The sequence below is a fragment of the Pygoscelis adeliae genome, unplaced genomic scaffold (assembly GCF_000699105.1).
Source record: "Pygoscelis adeliae isolate BGI_AS28 unplaced genomic scaffold, ASM69910v1 Scaffold286, whole genome shotgun sequence".
In the NCBI taxonomy this organism is placed as follows: Eukaryota; Metazoa; Chordata; class Aves; order Sphenisciformes; family Spheniscidae; genus Pygoscelis; species Pygoscelis adeliae.
In genome coordinates, this window is record NW_008825076.1 from 3,904,086 (window position 1) to 3,921,090 (window position 17,005).

A 17,005-nucleotide genomic window follows, 5' to 3' on the forward strand; every position below is an offset into this window, starting at 1 on the left:
AGAGTCTAAATGCAATGTATTGCTTTGGCTGCTCTTTTCCTTTGTCTTGGATTGCAGCCTCTTCCAAAGCTTTGATTTCCAAATGACTTGTTAAGCTTTACTGGGCCTGAACATAAAAGCTGTACTTTTATGTTTCTTATATGGCATGTGGAATGCGGAAGCTCAACTTAACTGTGGATGCATCTCTTAAGACCTTTCTTCCTCTTGGGGCTCCATGTGTTGCTGCTTTATGAGAAGGCTGACTTGCTTCTTCAAAGCTTGTGTTGTTCCTCTTATCAGAGAGGAATCACACAAAATGGGGAATTTCTGCATGGGAGGCAGTGCCAACACTAACCGTTATTTCATCTGCAATAATAGCTCAGTGGCATAAGGGGCATCTGCAGCCAAACTTACTGTTTTTCTTGTTTTTCTGCCAAGAGGATTTCCTGATTCCTGAAATTAGTCCCATTGCCAAGTGATACGGTCAAATCACATGGTCAGCAGTCCTAATTGCCTTGGGAATACAGACTTCAATCAACGCAGACCTGCTCCTAAAGTGTGGACTAAGGAAGAGTTGTTCTCTTCCACAGAAGGCCTGCTCTGTCCATAATATAATATTAATATCTATGCCGTCTAGAATATAATAATATATAGATACAGTCTAGAATATAATTAATTAGCCAGAGCATATTTTTATTTGAAAATTGCTTAAATACTACTCTAATACGGAGGCAATAACAGCAGTATGAAGTCACCAAATAGCATGATAGCTTATTCCTCTTTTCTGATAACACTCACTATGCTGACATCTGGCACTTTATACCAGCATGTAACCATGGTGGTTGTCTCACTGTATGTATCTTTATATGCATTGACTTAATTAAAGCTGTATATTCTTGCAGTGTAGACAAAGCCTAAAACTTTTGTGGAACAAAGCTGGATATAACAAACCAAATTCTTCTCTCATTCTACCATAAATGGGGATGCACAGAAGCCACCAGTCCTGCACAGATGTAGAAGTAGGTCGTTGCGAATCAGGTTTGAAATCTGTAAGCAGTCACTCTTGATTGATATCACTTTATATGGCATCAAAGGCCCATTGTGCTAGGGAGGAGAACAGAAAGTACTATTATAACTAAAGGACCTTTTGTCTGTGCTGTCTGCGCATAGAACCACCGGCAAGTTTTGGTCGTCCGCTGCAAGTTCACAGGTTTGCAGAGGCCAGTGCAAAAATACCACCTACCTACAATGGCTCGTATGGAGAAACAAGGCTCTTTTACCTCTGTCTTCTATAACTAGTTAGAAATGTAATTCTGCAGATTTTACAGAATTCTCACTTGATTTCCAGTTGTAATCCTTACTCAGATAAAGAATGACAGCTATTAACTTCACAGGCAGGGTTTTTATGTGTTGATTTATGCCTTAACACCACATCAATCTGCAGAAAACAAGGATGTAAATAACAAACTTTGTTTTAAGATTAAAGCAGCAAATTATTTTTTTGAAAGGATAAGTATTCATTTATTTAATCATAAGGAGGTCAAAATATACAGTACTGTGTCATTCAGATGCTAGTGTGGATTAAAATGTCAGGCCCACGGTTCCCTGTCCAGGTTAGCCCAGGGTTGAATAAACCACAGGAATCTTAATTTTCTGTAAAATTTATTAACTACAGTTATTACAGGAGTCTTGTGAAGCAGGGAGGTGCCTGGATTTTGGTTTTTATTAGGATTAATTACAAGTGTGGATATAAACAAATATCTGATGAAACAACTAAGTTTCCTATCATCTGGAAAACATTAATAACAGGATTGTAGGTACAGCCTTGGAGTTAGGACTACGATGGGGACGCGGGTGCCCCCTTGTGTTCCTATTAGAACCTTAAATAGTTTTTAATTTGTTATCCCACCTCACCAAGACAAGAGACGTTGTCTCAATCATATAAAGCCTTTGCATTTTAGCGTTTTAATTTACATTAATAACCAATATGAAGCATAACTTTATAACCACTGATTCTATTATACTGCAGACTTTTTGCTAATTTCAGCTCTATTGAAAACCACAAAAGGTGACTTGGTTGTTTTTACATTTAAGTATAACATTTATCAAACGAGATTTTTTTTTTCCTGGCTGCTTTAAAGCTCTCTGAAGCTGAGGATTTGTTGCTCATGCCTTGCTGCACAAACTGCATTCCTTTGTCACGTGCATTTTTTTCTGCCATTTATTTAATTCACTGCCACTTTCTTACCTTACATGCTCTACCCTCTATAGACTTAAAATCATCCACATGACCTTTCTTTAAATATACTACACATTGCTTGATGATCTTTAGAGTTGCTTTCTAACATCTAATGAACAAACCCTGTAAATGATATACCTTAAATGATACACCAATGTTTGCTTTAGCCTCAGGCATTTGATGAGAGCCATGTAAAGGAAAATAATGAGTCATCTCTACTGCAAGGGAGCTTACAGAGAGCTGCTGATCCTTCAGCAGCCACGTGTATTCATTACTTGGATTTCCCAGCAGGTAGGATAGACACTGGATCTGTTTGCACTTCTGCATCAGACATCCTTTTGGAGCCCTGTGGAATAAGATAGAGAAATTTATAAAAATTTTCAAATATTTCAGAACAGTTAAGGTTTGGATTATGTGTTAGAGCTTGCTAGCAGATATTTTCCACTCATTTCACCTCTCTGCTTTTCTTAATTTGCCTTTTATTTAATATGCATAAGTATATGAGCACCATCTGCATCATGACAACCCCAGAAAGCTGCTGCCTGCGACTTTGCCTAAACGTGTTGGCTATTTTAATATAACTTTCCCAGTCAGTGTAGAAAGCAATTGTCTTTAGAAACTGGACTAACGTACCAGAGACATGTTGCTGTGTACTTGTAGTATTGTAGTTTTGGCATAACTTTCTCTAAAATTTCCCTGGCCTAAATGGTTCACTGAAACCATGCTAAGAGTCCTTCAAGCATGATTAATAGTGTATTATAGCCATCCTTGGTCTGCCCTAAGTTAAAGGAACATTAAATACTTTCATGCATGACAGGTATTTTACAATGTTAGAGTGATAAAGCTTTTTTACACTACAGATATAATTCTGGTTTTGGAACCAGTTCAAGACACTAATCTGGCTTAGATGAAGGAAATGTATAGATCTAGCTATACCGACTAAATTTTTGACCAGTAATTGATAAAAACTTGGCCTTAGTTTAAGATGCCTTGCCCTAATTTTACTGGCCTTGAAGCCATCGAAACTTCAGAACATGACAGCAAAATGGATCCACAAACACTGTTTCAGAGGTCACTGTTTACATTGTGTAGGATGCCAATCCTGTTTGTAGCCAGATGCCTAAACCATTACATGCTAAACAGAAAAACAGCATGACAAAGCTAAAGGTGACTGCTTTGTGCTTTCCTTACAATAGGAACTGTGCAAAATCACATGCAAATTTTCCTTTCACACAGTAGTTTCACACTGGAAACCTGACTCATCACTTCAGGTGACCATAGGACTATTCTGTCAGACCGGGAGAGTGAAAGATCTCAACTTCCTCATCCCTTTCAGGGAAGTAAAAACAGTGGGCCTTTTATACTGATTAGACTCCATCTCACTGATACTCTTTTAACTTTTCACCTTTGAAAACCTAAGTATAAAAAACAGCAGCCAAAAATCACAATGGACTAAAAGAATTCCCTGTCTTAAACTAACTGTAATCTTGTGCAGCTCAACTGGCTGCAATGGGTGCTTGCTTACACAATGTTGAGTTTGGAAGGTGCTCTAGAACAGAATAAATTTTTTTTGCCACTTATATGTAGCAGCAAATGGAAGACACATAAAAAAATGTGCTACGTTCCAATATCCATTGAACAATAGCAAATGAGCTAGTCATTCCAAATTTGTCCAGCAACCCTAAAAACCTACACATCAGCTAAAAGTTTTTCCACGTTACAAGAGTAATGAAGTCTGTCAACTGTAGCTGTTCCTGTCTAATGCATGAAGATATTAAGCCATGATCTAGGAAACAAGATGATACTAATTTGCTGTTCTTCCTATAAATGGGTGGAGGGAGGAGTAGAGGAGGGGGAGCTTGTTTGAGGTAATCCCAATTTTGACTCATTTAGCAGATTTGCAGAAGTATCATGTTATTTTCTTACACTACAGTCTCCCTGCTGCACCCATTTTCAAGGTGGTTGCTGATTAAAGCAGGAAGCTTTGAGGGAGACTGGCTGATGATTCTTGTTAAACTGGAATTTCCAAGCCCAGTCTGAAATAAAGAACTTTGTTCCTGCCCTTTTAACGGACAAATTCCAGCTCTGCCCTCAGATTCAGAAGCACAGGTACCACCGGCTCAGGTCTTGCTCTCAGTTACTTTGCATAATCCCTTTCAGTGCCGTGGAAGTTGCCTGCATTTGTGACAGCTAAGCTGGAACATATTATTTTGGGCAGAGCACTTTAAAGTGCACACACAGGAATGTCATGGTATTGGAGTATATTTTTTTCCAGCTTGTGCTCAGGAGAAGTTTGTGTCAGTATACCAGATACTCTGATCAGAATAGGTCAGAATAGTTTCCACATGCTAAGCACTCCCAGCTTCTGACAACTTCAGTATGAGTTATTCCAGCTCAGAAAACAATGTCATTAATCTTCTGGGCTTTTTTTTTCTTTGTAATCTAATCTTTCTAAGACTCACTGAATACCTTTGCATTTTATATAGCTTATAAATTAATCTCTTTTACCATAGGAACAGCTACTGGACCTTATCGTCTGTGCTAAAACCAGGCAGCTGGGCCATAACACTGTTTGCTTGCATAAGTGGCTCCATTTCTATCAAAAGTTTCAGTATTTGTTAGCCCAACTGGGAGCAGATGCTTGAACTGAGTTGTTCTCATCAGCTGCATTCCTACACTATGACATCCTCTAACTCTGTGCCCTTTCCCAGAGGAATCGATGGATTCAGGAGAGAGTGGTGTTAAAATAGCTGCTATTGAAATAGCTCACCAGAATTTAGGAGGAGCTTGGTGGGCACAGATTACATGAGCAAGTAAGACCTGGTGGATCCCCTCTTAAATATCTCCTGTTTCCATTTTATCAGCATAAAGCTTAATACTTCTGCTGAGTTATTACCAGATATTTGAGCTGGTATCTTGAAAGGGAAATTCTGGCATTGGTTTGTGTGTGATCTAATACTTTTAGATTAATGATTACACCTTCCTGGGACTCTGAGCACGTCTAGGAGATGTGTAGATTATTTTTTAGAAGCATTACAGAATTAAGTTTCTTAGGTGTGGGTAATCTTCTTGGGGATATTAAAAAAGAGGTAGTCATTTTCTGTGAGATATTTTCCATACACAGACCTCATTGTTGTGGGTTTGTTCCCCCCCCCCCCCCCCCAGTTCAAAAGCACAATAAACTGACCAAATCAGCTATACTGTTATCAAAAACAAAACTTTTTTTTTTTAAAGGTGCCATCTTTTGTTAGTGGGAGAGGGAAGCTATAGGAATACTATTGGCCTCTATAATTGCAATAGAAGATAAGGGACTACACAGCCAAACTGTCTGGCATACTACTTGAGCAAGCAAAAATATCTCGCAGAACGTCTCTACTTCCTCTACCTTTATTCTGCATTTTTTTCCCCAAATGGTCTTTTTACCTCTTCACAATCTCCTCTCCTGATCAAAAAGCTTTTTCTTGCCCTTTGAATGAGAGACACCTTTCCTGCCTCTCTCTGTGTCTTTCATGATCTTGCACTTGAAAGCATGTTTCCTTGCTAGCTTGCACTTCCTCATATCTCCCTTTCTGGAATAATTCTAAATTTGTATCTATTGTTAAAATCTGTGAAAGATTTTTGGATACAGCTTGGATGAATGACACCATACAAAATAGAGTGCAATTGTCAACAGACAAACCCTTTCTCACACAGTGGCTACAGTGAGAATTTTGACAAAGGAGGGCTGTTAGTGCCTAATTTCAACAAATCTCCAGACCAGAAAAATAAATCTCAATTATCTCCAGAAATAATAGAGGTAGTTAACATTTGCCCCATTTCTAGATAACCTATGCCAGAAAAATGTGGCTGTCTTCCTCCCCTTCAGTTGATGCAAGAGATCTGTTACCACCATCTAAGTGGTTTAAGTAACAGAACTCCTGATTTCACTGCTGGGGGGAGGTTGCCAATACCCAGAGCAGGATACGACACCTACACACCATGCTTGTGAGCGTGGATCAGACGTTACACACATGCACCGACGTTGTGCACAATGGAAATCGCATACAGAATTTGGAGGCAAAGGGGGTGAGGGAGGAAAGAAAAGTGCATGTGAGCATGCATGTGTTTGATAACTTCAATCAGCTAGTATAATTCACAGATACATATAAAACAATACCCTGGCTTTTTCACATTGTGCTAGGCAAAAAGATTTCTCCTCTTGACTTCACTGGGAGCCAAGATGAGTGGAAGCCAATGCAAGTTGGTAGTTACTCCGGGTGAGCTCCAGGACTTCCTTGCTCCGTTGAAACTACAGGAAAATCCCACTGACTCACAGCGAACCAGGATTTTACTCCAGAACAATGGGGTGAAACAGAAAGCAGAAGTGGCTGAACTGTTGCTAATCAATATTACAGAAAGTTATTTTTCTTTTGTTCTTAATTCCCCTTCTAATATGTAATTATTTTGGTAATGCAAATCGCCCTCTGTAGGATACATAGTAATTCTGTGAAATGTGTGCAAATTAAACACTTCTTATGATGTGGAAAAACATCTGCCTCTGAATGAGTCATACTGGTCTGCATGGCGGCCTAACTTTATAACCCAGTGTCCTAACAGGGCTAATTTTCAATTCTGCATTACCATTTCAACCTATATTGCTTGACTTTTCTTATTTCAGACCTGGAGATTGCCTAGCTCTTTTTCTTTCCTGACAGCCTTAGAACTAAGGTAGAGAGGAAGGAAAAAAAGCTGTATGTCTCTCAGGGGAGCCAGATTCACTAGCAATCATTGCAGGTAGCAGTCAAATCTGTTTAGGTTCTTTGCATCACTTGAAATTTGTGATGAAGCTCAGTTTACACACCAGGTTTCCAGAAGATGCTAACAATGACCCCACAGCTCTGTGGATTCATTGCTGTTGTGGCAATGAGAGGAAAGAGGAGCAAACTGCATCCTTCCAATTTATTTATAAAAAGCAATGGAAATCTGCCCTCTTGCCGAGGCTTGAGAGGCGGCCCCAGGTCTAACCTGTGCTTTTGTTTCTACATTGGCCCCTGAATATGGGCAAGGGGGAAAAAAAGTTTCCATCTATTTAATGCTCTGAGGAACCAATAATTGCATCAGTAACACCAAGCCTTATAGAAACTCAGATTTTTAGTATGCTGAATTCTTTCATTTCTACATTTCAGATGTCAATGAAGGGGGCATAGCAAATTTAGGGTAAGATTTAACAAAAACAGCAGGAAGAAAAAATACTATGTGTATTTTTTTGTGCACTTTAACTAGTCTATAACTGACTGTTAACACGAGGCGCTCATCTTGTGACCACTATGCTGGTTCCCACCCCCCAGTGATCTACCTTGATTTTTTTCCTTGCAGGGATTTCCCGCCTTGCAGGATTGTCCCAGCTGCTCTGAAGCAGCAGCTGAACCACTATCATGGCAGGCAGGTTGCTCTGGTAAACTGGCAGCACCTCCACTTTTCCTTAATAAACACACCGTAATTTGTAAGTGGTTCAGTACCTGCTACAGGAACAGTTGAGTCATCCCTGTAGCCAAGGCATGAACCTCTAAAAACAGGGATGTGGGAACAATTATAGCTCTCCCATAGTAAACCGTACCTGCCAGTGAATCAGTACCCTGAGGCCCAAGTTTTCTCGCCTTTGCCCAAAAACTTGCTGTTGTTTGGCCTTAGTCCTGCAAGCTGCTTGTGAAGTTGCACTCCATCCGAGCACAAATCTCCCATGGTTAGCAGCTTGCAGGCTGGGTGCTTAAATCAGCTGAAAAATGACTGAAAAGAGAAGATCAAGTTAACGTACAAGGCCCTTAAAAAACCCTCCAAGTGACTGCCTCTTCTCCGTCTTCTTGAAGGAGGGTTCCTTTGAAGCATCTCCTCCGTTCTGGATGGAGGCGGTCTCGGCTGCTTGCTGCTCCCTGGAGTCTGGCTGCTCCCTGGTTTCCTGTTTGCTGCCTTTCTGCTTGCTCAGCTCCACTGTAGACTTCTTGTCTTTTGAACTCTCTTTGCTCTTTTGGCCCACAGGTTCACTTTCAGCTGGGACAACTGGCCTCTCTGTGGAGTTTAATGTCTAAAGCAGTTTCAAACAATGGTTATTTTTAGTGTGAAATGTAAACATTTTGGAAGGTGATCCATAAATATATTAAAAAATGAAAGGCCACCTGGCAGGGAGAATCCTGCTGTCCAACAGGTTTTCATTTACAGAGTTTGGGATGAACTCCTGCAGCCTTGACTTAGGGAAGGACTCCCAGGGAGCTCTTAGAACTACTTACATGAGCAAAGACTGCAAGATCAAACCATCCCTGCATAGACTTGCTTTATTTACGTATATGTCTATGCTGAAGCTGTTTTAGGAGGCAGAGAACACGCATGGAAAGATGCAGAGTCACAAGCATGCACTGCCAACTGAGACTCCCCCAGCTTTTGCATCCCAGGCTGTGAAAGCACCCAAAAAGTGCAAGGGAAAGATTTGGGAGAGAAAAGTAAAAGACACCATAAAGCAAAGGGCAAAACCAACTCCGCTATAAAACTGCAACACTCCACCAAAAAGTTAACAACGTAGGGTTTGGCTATGGAAGGCCACAGCATCATAGAAAATTTCACGTACAAGTGCAAAAGAAGAGATAGCAAGTATTCCAAAGAGAAACACAATGACAGACCACCTATTTATAGTAAAGGAAAAGATTCTGAAACTCAGAGAAGTACGGGATATGTTTGAAGTTCACAGGAGAAAAATCAGATCTGGCAAATAAAGGATAAGACAATGAAGCTGTCACTGTTTGCAGAGTAGCAAATGAGTAGATGTGTTTTTGCTAGGAGATCTTTTTACAAATAGGATTTTCTTTTTTCTTATGCAAAAAATCATATTGCCTTATTTGTTAACATAACAGCACACAAGTTTGCCATGTTGAAAAGCTGGAAATCTTACATCTGCCCTCAGGGCACAGCCTAGAGCTTAATGCTGTGTAATTTTTCCAACTTTGGGGATTTTACCATTAATCTTGAAATATTTGGTATTCTTCTAAGGGCTTAGGGTTATACACTTACATGACAAGCTTAGCTTTCATTAAAAACAAACACATTTTTAGACACGATTTCAGAGAAAAACCTGAAAGCAGAAACTCCAGAGAAACAGAATGCAAATACACGTCTCATATCTACATTAAAAAAAAAACCTCAAGCCACTCTAATTTTGGGGAAACAAGAATGAGAGGGGGTAGCAATACTACCACTGGCCTTTTTCACTTGATTCACCTTTCTTCCCCACCTAATCTTAAAAAAAACCCCACATTTAAATTATAGAACTTGCAACTGTTTAATACATTCAGTCTTGACCAGTTAGCTTAAGCCCTCAACAAAATATGTGCTTGTATTTAACTATTTCCTTTTCCAAAGGACAGGCATACATGTGTATATATTTGCTTACATCTGGATTTGACTGCTTTTAGACTTAAAAAATACAGTCATGAAGCTAGTCTTTGCTCTAGTTCTGCAGGAGATATGTGAAGACAGCACATGAAATCTGGAGATGCAGGTGATCAGTAGCCCCATACACCACAGGCAGGCACTATCTGAGTATCAATATTTTATTAAAGCAGATTCAATAACCTCAGAGTACAGGAGAACTGTCGTCTGGGGCTGCACAGACACCACACACTACCTGCATCTTGTTCACCTTGCTTGCGGAGAGAGACCTGCTTGGGTGCGCTTCTGAGTGCCCAAATGATGCAGGAGCTCCCCCAGCACAAGGATGAACAGAATTTCATAAACCCAAATTTAATTCTGTCTCTTTCTTTCTGACTCATTTTAACTACCAGACGGGAAGCTCTCAGTTGCTGAACCCATCAGTTAGTTTGACAAGATCCTTCTTACTCTTGTTTGCCGTAGCTCACTTTTGAAATGTTTCTCTTTGGTACAGTTGCAAATGTTCACACTCAATTCAAAAATAACCACAGCACCCAAAATACAGCTATGAGACTGGATACATCTGAGTTCAAAGGTACCAGAACAACTTCTAACCTTTATTAACACTGTGTGAAATCTGTGGGTTTATTCTGCGGGTGTAAAATTAGAGTCGAATCTTTCTCACCACACGTGTTTGATTGTGTAGGTGCCTCATGGTTACAGTATTGCAGCCCAATCCAAACTGGATGCAACAGGACTATTTCTGTGAGCACGTGTGGGCCTTTGATGTTAGTCAAACAAAACACTTTAAAAAAATATTCATAATACATTTTCCAGGCAAAATAAGAAAAAAAATTCCAATCAGATAATCTCTTTGAGGTGTTTCATATTAACCTTGAAAGGCAGGAAATTGGCATATTTTATACTGATGGGAGCAGCTCAGGAAATACAAAGTGAAGCCTATGAATAATGAAACATGTTAACGTTTCTTATTCTAAAGGGTGATCTGCACCTGACAGATTGCTTTTTACTCTCTCAAAGTTAACAGTGCCACTGGAAAAAAAAAAAAAAAAGATTAACAGGTTAGTATTTTTCCCCATCACGTTACAGAAGACCTTAATCCAAGGCTGCTTTTTAAGTGCAAAAGGCAGACCCCTCAATTTCTGCAGATTTTGGATCAGTGTTGCAATGCATTTCTGTAGCATACAGAATGGCAGTGACGAAAAGCGAAGAAGAATCACAGCATTCCAGAGATGCGATAGCGTAATTTAAGGAGATCATTTCACAGAAATTCTAAAAAAGGAAAAAGTCAACAGCAGATACAGTCTTCCTTGAGCTCTTCTGTGTAATAAAACTGTGCTAATTTAGACCAGTGCAAGTGAGAGGAGAAGGAAGACTAATAAGTTGATTTAAAAAAATGGAAGGAAACTAGCTACTAATTAAAATAAAAAAAGTAGTTCCTAGACTGTAACTTTTAACTCACTTACCCAGATGATTTCACAAAGCTGCCATATGAAATAAGGAATAAATGTCACAAGACAAGACCTTCTATATTTGGGATGCTTTTAGAGAAATAATTCATAAAGAATAACCTTAGTATGATAGGGCATCATGAAAATAGGAAGAGTGATAAAATAATTTTACTATTAATTAAAAAAGGAAATAAAAAAGGAAATTCTGAAAGGTCAGTTTTCAATGCAACTTCAGTTTTGCTCTCAGGTTAAAGGAAACCCTGTGTCTACACACAGAACCTGTGTTTTATCTCTCATTACTGAATGTAATTATTCTGGATATCTTGACTTGCAACAGATGAAGGTTTGACTCTCAGAAAAGGTAACAGTATTTGTATTTCTAATGAAAATGTGATTTTTCTGAAGCATTTTTAAAGCCATAAAGAGTATAATGTAAAGGTCACATCCAAAGTTTTGATTTAGCTTTTATGAACACAGAATGAAAGAAATAAAAACAGAATAAGAAAAAATATTTTCACGGCTTTTGATAAATTGCAGTGAATGGTTTTCATTCTCACTTTAATTTCTCTTCTAGAGAGTTTCCACCTAAATGATCCTTTCCTCAGCAGACAAGTAAATCAACAAAGTAAAATTTATTCTAGCTGTGTTTATTTAGTTTCAGTGCCTAAGCCAAGGTACATGCAGAAAGTAAAATAATAGCAAGAGAGATAGGAATAAAATTGAACATAAAAACACTAGTTATTTTAAGACAAAGAACACACCTGGGAAAAAAGCATTTTTTAAAATCTGATAGTGACCTTTTCAAATCTTGTTTAATAGTATGAATAGTTAAAATAAATAGATAAGGAAAGAAATACGTAAAAATATGAAGCTCAGTGAGCACGTAGCACTTTTCTTTCAGCAATTTTTACATTTCGAAAGCTAGAGTTGTATGGAAGTAGGTGACAACAACCCATCACCAAAAGATGAAAAAATCCAGGCACTTACTTGGTGACTGGGGCTTGGGCCATTTACCTCTTCTGAACTGGTTGTCCCTCCATCACCCTTCCCTGACTAAAATAACAAAGGATTATAGGACTTCTAACTGGGTTCCTGTTTGAGGCATTAATTCAATATGAAAACACACGCGAATCAAAAAAGGCAATGTTTGATTTAAGGATACTCTTTACAACTCCAAAACAAACCCAGACATTTCAGAAACTCTACCAACGTTTTTTAAATACCCACATCTCCAAGGCAGATTTTTGCTAGTTCTTTTCTGTGTGAAGGGATTGTCTCTTGCAAGTCAGTTGCCCCAATAAGGCCTGAGAAATATGAATGAGGTCGCAGTGGACCACAGATCGTATCAGCCAGTAAACAAGACAGTGCTATCAGCCCTGCCGCTGTTGTTTTCTAGGAAAGAGCTTTTGCTTGCTTTTCAGAGACAAATCTGTCTTATAAGATCTAGTGGGACTTCCTTTCTATTTAACGATCGTACTAAGTACATATCCCATGAATAATTAAAAACCACTCAGCTTTATAGATATATTTTTATATTTTATCATCAGCATCCATTTTTCACCATTTTTGCTTTCCAGTTTATGCCTTCTCTCTATATACATCTAAGTAATGGCCCTTCTTGGTGCCCACTCTTCCCAGCCAGGGCAATCAGAGCAGGCCCTGAGGCTGTAAGCACAGGCAGGTCATTCAGAGCAAACCTTGACTCTGAAATACATTTTCCTGTTTCTATCTAGATTTAAAAACGAGAAAAACCAGTTTGACAAAACTAGCTCAATGAGTAAATATTACAAGATTTGGGACAATTAGATTAAGGTTTAGTTACAATTAGTAATAGAAAAGAAACAAAAGGAAGGGTATGTACAAGTTTAAATAAAAAGCGTATTAGAGAGTTCAACATAGTATTCTCTTGAGTACCATATAAGCCACAGAGCTTAGCAGTAAAGCATAAAATAAACTCCAGAATTTCAAAGTGCTCAAATTTAAATGTCATTTTTCATTGCACAGGTTCAATGAAAACAATGAAAGGATGTGACTTTTGTTCTAAAGATAGATCAGGCGGATTTGTGGTTTTCTGCAGCTTGTAGATTTGTTACTTGAAGCACAACAGTATCAGCTTGATCCTACGCGTGGTGTTATTGCAAGGACCTATTTCAGTCTCTGATTTTCCTATAAATCCACAGAAAATCAATATGTAGTAGCAGCATGATAGAAAACTAAACGACTCCAAGACAATTCATTACTTGTCACAAATTGTGGAAAAAATTCTCTTTCTGGAACATGCCGCTGCTCAATCTCTTGCATGTTTATGCTCGTGACTCTTTATCTGTGTAAGAGGTTGCAGAAACGGAGGAGAGGAAGCACAGTGTGGTCTGTCTTAACATTACAGGATAGAAACTCAGTCCAGAGCGTATGAAGATGTATTGTGATAAGATCTAGTTTGCATTTCTATTTCAGTACGTCTTTAAATGCCTTCAGAAAAAAAAAAAGAAGCTTGTGCTATACAGCAACCACTTTGTTACCTCCCCCCCAAAAAAAAACCAAACCAAAAACCCAACAAAACAGAAAAACAAGAAAAAACCCTGGTTTAGCCAACCTTTCGTAATCCATCTCTCTTTTTTTTTTTTTTTAACCAGAACATAAATAACAGAGTAAAGACCTTGAGGTCTTTGCCTAGACAAAGTTCCCTCTTGCCTTCAGTGAAACATATACGTAATGATCACAAGGGCTTCTCTCTAGAGCACTGCTGACCTCTTATCCTTGCCTTTGATCATTTAGGACTGCTGTTGCTGAAAGCTTCCTGAAAGGGTTTTCTGCTTTCTGTGGCAATAAGGGTGGATCAGCATATCTTTAAATGGAGGAGGGTGGGGACAGGCAATAGACTTGCTACATTTTCATGAACAACAAGGGAAAATTAAGATGGGACAACATAAAATAGTTATTCTTGGTTCTAAATGCTATTTATTATGTAAAAGTTTATTTACGTGAGGAAGTAGGCCAGCACAGACACTGCAGACAATTTGGAAATAATCTTTTTTGTTATTCCAGAAAGATATATTCTCCTTGGGAGCATCTTCATTAATCCACAAGTAGGACATTTTATTTGCAGAGACCATACTGGGTTTTATCGAGGAAGTCCTGCCACATTGCTTCCCACTGACAAGCACGGTTCGTTTCAGAGACCATAAGTACCTGTGCTTGTTAAGATCCTATCTTATGAGAATTCACAGCTCGCTCCATCTGCAGCAAGGCAGGAGGAGTGCTCCAAGAGGACCTGCTGGATGAGTCAGTGACCTGCATCACACGGATGGCACATTTTGTACAGGCTCTGATGCCGCTTCAAGGCATTTCCCACACCTCCAGGAGCCTCCTGCCCCAGTGTCACCTGTGGGAGGTGGAACACCATAAGGTACGTTTAGGCATTGGCTGAGGTTTGTCCAGATTTGCAAGTGAAAGAGGTTGAACAGATGCAACCACACGAAGACGACATTTTTATCCCCAGTACTTCAGGTAAGAGGTGCTAAGGATTGAGTTCCTCACACAGGTAGAAAGCACAAGAGGATGGTCTCATGTCAGGCCCTTTGCTGTGCTCCTCAAATGTACGTTCATGCTGTGGCCAGAGCTGCAGTGTAAACTCTTGTATGTCTGAGTTAGTTTTAAATTAACTAGCATTAGTATGAACAGCAGAGTAATGACGTTAGCATGAGGACTGGGGAGGCTGCAAATGGCAGCCCCCCAAAACGTGGAAATTAGTCTGCTCTGAGCTCCGCGGTGCCAGAATTAGGCCTCTACCAGGACGTGAGCTAGCTATTGCAAAGCTGGCTTGGGAATTCCTGCACTTTCTGCGGCTGTTACTGTAGGCTAGCCAGACCTCAAGAGAAAACTACAATGGAAACGGACCTTTTCCGAGTGGAAATTATACCTTCCAGTACACAGCCTGCCAGTATAGCTATTCTGAGCAAAAAGGCCCTATTAGACACCTCTACAGTACTGAGCTCTCAGCCCCACAGCACTGGAGCTTCCCCCACTTGTGAGAAAATCAAGCCTGTGTTGGAGTCTTAAACATTTCAAGCATTTCCAGGACTCACCACTAGTTCAAAAGGTTTACAGAAGCTAGTTGTTTAGCAGTGGCTTAAAATCCTTCTGTCTGCCTTAGGAATCAGAAATACCGATTGACCAGTCGGCACGAAGCTGTAGGGCAGCTACATAGCTCCGATTGCGTACAACAGCGTGGCAGTGATCCAGTAGTCCAAAAGCTATTCAGAGGAAACAGCCTGGGACATGCTTCAAGGACAATAAATATTTTAAAATAATCCACGATCTGTTTGGAAATTGATAGCCAGAAGTAGAGCAGATGAATACTAAAGGTTTCAAAGAGCTGCAAAACCAGTTACACGGTTAATACAGTTCTGTTTCCCATGTGGGTAAGATGTTTGCCTATGTACTAGTTCTGTCCTTCTAGGCCAAAATCTGGATTAAACCCCTGCCCTGATTAGAGCAGCGTTACATCTACCGCTTTTAACACAGCTCTGTTTTCATCCATGGTGACTAAGATGGAACAACTTTATTTTTTAATTAGTACTATTTTTTTGGGTAGGGCAACATGATTTGAAGTCATGGTTGCCACAGAGATCAGTGTTTGATATGCATTGCTCCTGAGTCACCTTCTGCATGCCTAGCATGTGCCATGGTGACGAGCCTCTACGCAGGATGACCACAAGTCCCCTTGGGTTTAGGAATAAGGTTGAGATTTTTCCAAACTGACTAATTTGGTAAAGTGTTATTTGGAATTAAAGGCACGTCAGGTGCACAATTCTTGGCTGATATCAAGAATTTTAGCTTAGATCTTCAAATACACCAGAGTAGCTATGTAGTAAAGTAACTCTGAAGAAGAAAAAGTAAATGCACCCATCATGGTTTGGGCTGAGGCTAATAAACAACTGAAAATAAAAGAAACACTGTAATTTTTTGGAAATACAAAAATAAATCAGGATTTGGGGTATCGCTTGTACCTTTTAGGCTCTGACTCATGAATTTTAACCGTTGACAATGTGACTGTTCACAGCTGTATGCACCAGCATGTACCTGAGAGCAGACAGTTCGGACAACCTGGGCTATTTATTACATTGTGTTACAAGAAACTACGTTCATTGCATTTTAATGTATAAGACACCCACACCATGTAGCTACCTGAAAATAAACCAGCACTGATTAAAAAATAGAAGTCTTTCATACAGATTTGCAAACCTTGCCAAAATAGATCAATTACTATACAAATCCTCAAGGCCCGCTACAATTCTAGTCAGAGAAGTGTTAGTTCTAGACTTGGATTATTTTCCTGGCCACTTTTCTAGACTCTTTTGAGGAATACTGTCCGGCTGTTGTTTGTACACAAATCCATCAGGACAGCTCTTCATACCTATAACCACAAGATGACGCCAGCCACATCACCACCTCAGTGGTTTCCTTCTTCCCTCCAGTCTTCTTCCAGGAAGGAGGATTAGATTCTACTTTGTGCCTTTCTTTTTTCCATCTAACGCACAACATCTTTGAAGGAGCAATTGTATCCTTTTACGTGCCAGTTTAGCTAACCTACATGAGCTGCCAAAAAAAGTTTCATTACTAAAAATATGACTCCCTGAAGCAAGCACAGGACTTCACAATGGTGCAGCGCGGGGACGTTTGATACTGCCGCGGCTAATAGGAGATGGCTTCCTCTAGGAGCATCTGCCCAGGTCCCACATCACCCATTGGAAGCGGTTTGTGAAGCTGAAGGCTTCCTCGGTGGCAACCGCGGACGCTGGATCACGCCCCTTGAACTGCCCCGTGCCAGCTCGGCGGGGGAAGAAGGGCCGAGGCGGAGCGCCCGGAGCCGGGAGGGCGAGGAGCTGGGGCAGCCCCAGGGCTGTTCCTGGGCGGGCCA

General features: G+C 39.9%; 1 protein-coding gene across 1 annotated transcript in view; it reads right to left on the minus strand.

The window, feature by feature from the left end:
• Positions 1-2,489: 2,489 nt before the first annotated feature.
• BCAS1 (breast carcinoma amplified sequence 1) overlaps positions 2,490-17,005 on the minus strand; it is a 50,154-nt gene continuing 35,638 nt past the window's right edge. Inside the window, exons 10-12 of the mRNA XM_009326758.1 lie at positions 12,073-12,138; positions 8,013-8,279; positions 2,490-2,564 (exon numbers count right to left, since the gene is read on the minus strand). Of these exons, the coding sequence (XP_009325033.1) occupies positions 2,490-2,564; positions 8,013-8,279; positions 12,073-12,138 (408 nt within the window). The remainder of the gene's footprint in view (positions 2,565-8,012; positions 8,280-12,072; positions 12,139-17,005) is intronic.